Below are 7,568 nucleotides of genomic sequence, written 5' to 3'. Positions count from 1 at the left end.
GGCTCAGGAAGGATCCCCAAACCGTTTCCATAATCTGAAACCAAAGCTGAACAGTGCCTATCATGCAGCAAGGGGGGGTCCCTGCAAGCCTCTGCCCAACTGCCACGTCCCTACCTTTCTGTGCCCCCCACAACATGAGCATAATGAGGACAGCGTCACGTCCCACACACACACACACACACACACATACACACACCACAGACAGCGCGGGGGAGGTGCGGCAGAGCCAAGGCGCAGCAGTGCTGTTCGTGGGAAGGTCAGCCATGAAGGCGTGACAGCGAAGCTAGGAGGGTGCCCAGGAGGTGCGTGGAGGAAGATGCTCACCTTCCCGCCCGGAGCTGTGCCGGATGCCGCCAGCCGCTCAGGAAGCTCTGAATGAAAGCATCCCCCCATGGGTGAGAGATGGGAAAAGGAGGATAGGGAAAGCTGCTGCTGGGGGAGGTGGGAAGCAGTGATGGCTGGAGAAGGTCTTTTCAGCGAAGCCACCTCCACCACAGAAAGCCCCCTGGATTAATGTGCCAATGGAGGCAGGGTGGGAAGGAGGTGGGCGCTCGCTTCTTCAGCGGGGGAAGAGGAGTGAGAAAATGCCGGCTACAACAGTAAAAAGAGGCCCAATCACCACCCCAACACTCCCATACCAGCCTCTCCCCCCCTCTCAGACCTGCTTCGAGCCTGTCATCCTGCTGGGAGGAGAAAGGATGGGACAGCCCTTTTGGGAAAGGGCAACAAGGATCCTGTGGATTGGGATGGTCGTTCTTAGCCCTGACTCCTGGGGAACTTTCCCATCCGGCTTTGGAAGCAGCCACCTGATCCCTGCAGGGATGGGACCCTCAGCATCCTGCCCTAAGAGGGGGGCAATCCCTTTGGACAAGCCCCCTGGGGCTCCCAGGCTGGCATAGTGGAGGTGGCCCACATGCTTTTGGTTGGGAAGGATAGCCCCGCACCAGGTGACAGGCAGAGCTGTCCCCAGAGCCCTCCGTTTCCCTCCTGCAGGACCAAGCTCTGAAATGAGGTGACCCATCCGTGTGGATGTGGGTGCCATGGCATGCTGAGATGGTGGGCTCCCCCTTACAGAGGTAGATGGGGCAGGTAGGAATTGCCTCCTTTGGGAAGACATGGTGCACTGTCCAGCCACCACTAAGGGGAGAAGTAGCTTAAGCTGCAGGGGCGACAAAGCAGAGGGTTGGGGAAAGGCCAGGAGTGAGGGTGAGAGCGCCACCACCATGGGGCACATGCCAGGGATGTCCCAGGAGAGGCATCTCCAGGACCCTTAACCACTGTCAAGGCTCTCCCCTGCCCAGGGGAGGCATTGTCTCGGGGCCAGGACCCAATTTATGGGATTTTTGTGATGTAAATAGAAATAAATACTTTATAAATATCATCTTAAACTACTGACACCTGATCTTACCCTGCCATCTCTTGCAGAAACATCAAGAAACTAGGAAATCTCCATATCTAAACTACCACTTTCCCTTCGCGTGGAGGCAATTCCTCCTGCTCTCCCACCTCTGAGCTTTACCACACTCCCACCTCTGTAGGTTGAAGACCAGCTTTTCGCCAAAACCACCCTCCTCGCTCCCTCCCCTCTATCAGGGACCTTTCTCGAGCGTTACAGATGGTGTGACATGAAGGCCACCCATGGGGAGATAGGCAGAAGATGGCACGCGCACGAGAAATCCTGCCCAGGGGGGTCCAGGCTTTTGCAGCTACGAACGGAAGTGAGTTTCCCCCGTGAAGGTGTGACTCGAGACAGATCCTTCCATGGAGTAGACAGCTGGGGCAGCATATGGTGTGAGAGGTCAGACGTTAACATGAGGAGTCTTGAGACAGAATCAGCTATCTTGATCCTATTGGCAGACGGATGAGGTGGAGGGTGTTTTTCAGGTTAGATTCTCATCTGGGCTGTTCTCCTTCTGGACAGCTTGGATCTGATTTGGAAAACAAGAGACAAAATGTGTCAGAGATGTAGACAAGAAGTGTGGTCCCCCAGATTCAGTGTCCTGGCAGTTCAATCCAGCCAGAGCTGGAGGGTCATGGGATTAATGTTTCTTTAGCCAGAGCACACAAATTTCTGTGCATTTACTCTTATTCCCCTAGTTCTGCCACTTGAGATGGTCTCAAGAACTTCCTGAGATGTGAGACCAACTGCATGAGATGCTCTAAGAAGTGCATTAGATGCTCTCAAGAACGGTGAAGGGCCAGTGTCGCTGCTGCCAGGCCTAGATGTTGCTTTGAACTCAGCACAAAACCACCTCTGTACCAGCAGGGATCTGGCCCTGGATTGAAGCACTTAAGTGGGGAGGAGCTGAAATGAAGATTAACACAGTCCAAGTTTTGGTGGCTGAGAGCCCATCTAGCCACAGCTCCGCACAGGAGGTGCTCCCTACACCTGGGAGCAGCAGGGAGAGCACCGGGACCAGGGCAGGGAGCACATTTGGCTGCCCGTGGACCCCCCACTCATGGCTTCCCTGCACCCCCCTTCCCCCAGCTGCCTCCAGTACCTTATGGATCCAGCCAGGAGGGGGTTGAAGGCGTAGAGCCAGTCGTGCATGTCCTTGTCACTGCTTGCCTGCAGCAGGATGCCCCGGTGCTCCGTGCACACCGCAAATGTGTTCGGGGTCTGCCGAGGAAGAGCCAGGGCTGAGTCCCTCGCCCGAAGGGGTGCACAGAGCGGGGCTGGCTATGGGTGCCCTACCTTGAGCATGGCCTGCTGGTCCTCGCTGTACTCCACCTGCGCCTTGGAGAGGTTGAGTATGGCCCTCTCAACTGCGTCCTTGTCCGAGTTGTAGATGTAGACATATGGGCGCCGGACCACCACAAAGCGCTTCACCCACCCATTGGTGTGGGGCTCCAGGAAGTGCAAGTAGCCCTTTTTGGAGACGATGGGGCTGCAGAAGGGACGGAGGTCAGGGTGGGACATAGACTGCGAGGAGATGGCAAGCGTAGGGCGCATCCCCTCCAGCCCCAAGGCATTCCCCTCGCTGGCTGCTGCAGCCACTCCTACCTGACCCGGATCTCCTGGATGTCAGGCACCAGCAAACGCTGCGGCTCCTTCTCCTCCTCAGGCCGGCGGGCTGGGGACCTCTTCTGCTCTCCTTCTACTGCAGGCTCCAGGTCAGGGCTCTCTGCCCTGGAGGAGACCTGGGGGGGTCTGGGGAGGGAGGAGAGACGAGGGTGTAGTGAAGAGTGACGGCTCAGGAACGTCCATTGACCAGGACCACGTCCCACTGCTACAGCTGCCCTGCTTGGGGGATGAACTTCCTGGCCACCACCTTACCTGACCTCCATGGCATTGTAGCGTCCTTCCACCAGCGATGGGCAGGTAGAGGAAGGGGTGAGAGTGGTGACCCCAAGAGCTGACATAGAGGGGTCTCTCATCAGGGTCACGGACATTTCAGACAGCTGTGGAGGAACAGATGTGTGAACTCAAGTTTCCACCTGAAGCTGGGCACAGGACAGCTGGGCAACGGGACCAAAAGCCAGTTCTTAAGGAGACAGGCAAGACCTCTGGCCGGCGGGGTCCTCTCCTGGCACAGTCCTCAGAGCCACCAGCTCTGGGAACACCAGGGCAAGCAGAAGGAGCAGGGACCACTCACACCACGGTGACCATTTAGCCCCTGCTCAGCCAGTTCCCCCTGGCCAATGCATCCCTCCCGGTGCCTGCCAGCCCGTCAGAGCCCAGGACAGCGGTGGTACCTTGCTCTCGCTGGCGCTAATGCAGACGTGGCTGTGGCTGTACTCCCTGTTGAAGGTGTGCGTGAGCAGGCGCAAACACTGCGGAGAGACGAGGAGGAGAGTGGGACAGGAGGCACCTTCCTCTACCCTCCTCCTCCCACTCCTCTTGGGCTTTCCCCTGCCATAACCGCATGCCACCCTGTGGGAGCCCCTTCCTGGCTTCATCCCCATGAGATGGAAGATGGTACCTTCACGGCCAGCTCCTTCTGCCGCTCACTGGGGGTCTCGGGGAGAGAGGTGCGGCTCTCGGGGGGCCCATCGACAGAGAGTGGGGAGGAGACGCAGGATGTGCTTCGAGACTCGGAGTCCTCACTGGAGCAGGGGGACAGGGTCTCCAGACCCAGGCGCTGGGTCGTTTCCAGCTTCTCACGCAGGAGTAGGTAGTGCCTTGTCTTCTCCACCTGGGCACAGGCAGACAGGCTCAGGGATGGCCCCTTCCTGGCATCCTTTCAGGGACTGTGCTTCCCAGGTCCCATTAACCCCACCTGCTCGTTAGCTTTGGGTCTGCTGGGACCTGGCTATCAGCGATGCAACAGGAGAGCACCAGTGGCACAGCCCTGCTCCTGCCTCTTCCCACAACTGGGAGGGCTGAGACAGCCAGGGTGGGGAATCCCACTGGCACTGGCAGGGCAAGGGGTTGAGCTGCCAATTGCACCATCTTGAACCATTTCTAGCCCAGACTCTTACTTCTTGCAAGAGGCTGAGTTTCTCCAGCTCCCACTGATGGTCAAGGATGAGGCTGTCGCTGCGGGGCCGCCAGCCAGCCAGGTTCTCCTCGCCCCGCACATAGGCTACGGAGGTGTCCAGGACACGCCGGCGCCGCCTCTGCATGCCTGTGGGGACAGACGCACAGCTGGGGGGGACAGATGCACGACCCCAACCCTGACCACCATGCTGTGCCTCCTGGTCTCATGGTGAACACCCGAGCAGAGGCACGGCACCCACCTGGGCTGCCAGCGTCGGCCACGCGGCAGAGGCTGAGCTCATAGACTCCCGTCACGCGATTGCTGCAAGCAAAGGGAGATGAGGCATTACCAGCTCTGCCCCATCTCCACGCCTCGGTTATTTTGCCCAGGCTGCTGGGATGCCCCAGGAGAGCTCCAGTCCCTGAGTGATGGCTCTCCTCCCCCAGAAAGGCATGAGCATCCCGGTACCTCTCAGAAGCCCTCAGGCTGCCACTGCCAAAAAGGTTGCGGATGGAGCGGGAGGCAGGAAGCTTGGCGTCCCGGGAGTAGAAAACCATGCAGAAGTCTTTGGTGATGACAGCAGGTTGAGTGCAGTTCTCCATCTGCAGCAGGGCAGGGGAAGAGGCATCAGGGCGGCTGTGGCTTGGCAGCCCACCAAGAGTGGGTCTCTCCCACCCTCAGTGCCCAGCGGTTTCCACTCCCGGGGTCCCGCAGGGCCCCCAGGCACCAGCTTGAATCCTGCACCCCATTAGCATTGGTGCCAGCTAAGGAGAGGTTCACGCTGGCTGAGCCCTGATGGTGGGGGAAATACCAGACTTTCTTGGTGTTATAATTGCCGCAACTAAATTCCTTGCCTCGATGTAGGCGGAAAGGGTGATGTAGATTTTCTCCCGATATGGGGTGACACGGTTGAGCAGCAGTGAGTTGTGCATGGAGCTATCCCACGCCGTCTCAAACTGGTAGAAAGTCCTGTCAAAAAAAATAGCACGGCCAGTAAAACAGCCCACCCCAGGACTCCAGGTGAGCGAGCAAGGAGATGCCATCGTCCCTCCCCCATGGTGCTGCAGCAGGCCTGCAAAGACACACGGACATGCACACGCTGGGGGGCCGGATGGGGACAGCCACTCCAGAGGACGCAGGCTCAAGGCAAAGGGGGACGAGGTGTGGCAGGAGGGGGATGCGGCACCCTCGAAACAGCTGACGGACTGGGGTTTTGTGGAGGAGGGATTGCGGGAGGAGTCGGGGCTCAGCTGGGGTGCAGGCAAGGCAGGGCAGGCTAGGAAGGCAAAGGAGGGCAAAGGAGGGTGCGTGCCCCACCCCCATGCTCGGAGTGGGGGGGCTCCCCCAGCGTGCCCAGGCCAGGTCCCCACCATCCAGACTTGGGGCACACAGCACCTCCTGGCTCCCGCCGGGAGCAGCTGTTGCCATTGAGGTGGCAATGGCCAGAAGGGAAAGAAGGAAGAATGCTCTCAGCACTGGGGGCTTGTTGCCAGCCCGCCCTTGGGAGAGCAGCCCCCCGCTGCCAGCCAGGTGCCCTTCCCCAGGGCTGCCCGTCTGCCAGCCCTGAGCCCCAGAGGGACCCGGGGACCATGATTTGGTGGCTGGCCCCCATTGAGCTGTCTATCCCGGCTCTTGCTCTGCCCTGATCGCCAGCCCCATCTATCCCCATTCCCACCGGGCTGCCTCAGTCCTCTCGCTGTTTTCCATGGCTCCCAGGCTAGGAGAAGGAATGGGGGACACCCCACCCCACTCAGCTGCTGTCTATGGGGTCCTGTAGAGGATGGCGCCGCCACCCAGAGCAAAAGCAGCAACCACCCTCTTTGGGTCAAGCAACTGAGGGTGGGGGAAGCAGGCGGCGGCTCCAGTTTGACAGCATGGGCGATCCCCATTTCACCCCCTGCCCCGCTCCTGGGCTCCCTCCTGGGCCAGCCTTGAGGTTATGCAGCACCCACTCCCCAAAGCCACCCAGAACTGCTACAGCCCCGGCTCCCAGCTGAGCATCCTCAGGAAGCCGTGGCTCAGCGATGTCTCAACCAGAAAGCTTCAGCATGTCCCCGAAGCAACATCCAGGTGGCTGAGAAGCCCTTTTAATGAGAGCTAGGGTGGCCGGAGGGAGCAGGGAGAGGCTCTCAGCTGCAATTGTCCCCACGTTGGAAGAAAAGGGAGAGCGACGCTTTCAGAAGGTGTATAAAATACATAAAAAAATCCCGCGAGACAGAGCCAAGGTGAAGGATCACTTTGCAGACGCAGATCACTTGAAATGAGCGCTCCCCAGGGAGGAGGAGGAAAAGAGGAGCCTCAGGGGAGGGGGGAAAGAGCAAAAAGCACAGGGAGAAGGCAAAGGAGAAAGACAGAAAAGCAGGAGGGACCAAACCGAGCGGGTGCGCGCGAAATACCTAGTGTCATTTCCAAACGAAATGCTATAAGTGGAAGGTGACCCAAGGACAAACACACACATGTACACACACAGAAAAACGAAAGGTCAGAAAGCATTGTCTGTACGGGGCTGGCATGGGAGCGGGGCCATGAGGAAGGGGGAGTCCCCCCTCTTGAGGGGACTCACCCCATATCAGCACCACCGGCCAAAGGAGCTTTTGCCTACCTGGACCCCGAATAAGAGCCCAGAAGGAGCTTGGTGAGGGCAGAGAGAGGTTTACCTGCTTGGGTGAAAACCCTCTGCCTCCCACCTTCCTTGTGGTCCAGCAGCTGGGAAGTGAGCACACGCGTGTTCCCCATTCCCTTAACTCTGCCCTCGCTGCCATCCCAGGACAAGGAGCTCCTGCTCAGCGCAGGCCCCCAGGAAGGTGGCTGTCGGGGGAAGGAATAGCCGTCCCAGTGCCACCCATGCAGCACGAGATGATTTCTCAGCCTGTCCCCAATCCACAGGGAGACCATCACTGTGCTGAGAGCTCACGGGCAATGCCAGCGTGAGCCCATGTCTCCTGCACCAGGAGGCTGGATCCATGCTGGATCTGTCCCACTGCACACCGGGGAGGGACAGGGTGCCGCTGGAGGGACAACTCTGCCCCTTGGGCATCTCTGAGCAGGATCAGCTTCTAGCCACTGTAGGGAGGATGACCTCCCAGGCACAAAGCTACAGAGCCCACCAGGACTCCGGAGACCCCACCCTGTGTCTCTCAGACACAT

General features: G+C 59.1%; 1 protein-coding gene across 18 annotated transcripts in view; it reads right to left on the bottom strand.

Annotated features, from left to right (window-relative positions):
• Window positions 1-1,885: 1,885 nt before the first annotated feature.
• Window positions 1,886-7,568, bottom strand: part of KIF1A (kinesin family member 1A) — a 34,047-nt gene continuing 28,364 nt past the window's right edge. For 14 of the 18 annotated variants that reach the window (XM_054205421.1, XM_054205428.1, XM_054205430.1 and 11 more), the window contains 11 exons: window positions 5,276-5,390; window positions 4,890-5,023; window positions 4,681-4,742; window positions 4,423-4,568; window positions 3,924-4,136; window positions 3,697-3,774; window positions 3,278-3,402; window positions 3,005-3,151; window positions 2,696-2,888; window positions 2,502-2,620; window positions 1,886-1,928 (listed from right to left, as the gene is read on the bottom strand). In XM_054205421.1, the coding sequence (XP_054061396.1) occupies window positions 1,886-1,928; window positions 2,502-2,620; window positions 2,696-2,888; window positions 3,005-3,151; window positions 3,278-3,402; window positions 3,697-3,774; window positions 3,924-4,136; window positions 4,423-4,568; window positions 4,681-4,742; window positions 4,890-5,023; window positions 5,276-5,390 (1,375 nt within the window). Of the gene's footprint in view, window positions 1,929-2,501; window positions 2,621-2,695; window positions 2,889-3,004; window positions 3,152-3,277; window positions 3,403-3,696; window positions 3,775-3,923; window positions 4,137-4,422; window positions 4,569-4,680; window positions 4,743-4,889; window positions 5,024-5,275; window positions 5,391-6,817; window positions 6,842-7,568 lie in introns of all 18 variants that reach the window. The other 4 variants (XM_054205432.1, XM_054205439.1, XM_054205438.1 and 1 more) reach the window with 2 other exon arrangements.

This window comes from Rissa tridactyla, chromosome 6 (genome assembly GCF_028500815.1).
Source record: "Rissa tridactyla isolate bRisTri1 chromosome 6, bRisTri1.patW.cur.20221130, whole genome shotgun sequence".
NCBI classification, from domain to species: domain Eukaryota; kingdom Metazoa; phylum Chordata; class Aves; order Charadriiformes; family Laridae; genus Rissa; species Rissa tridactyla.
This window is presented reverse-complemented; position numbering and strand designations above follow the sequence as displayed.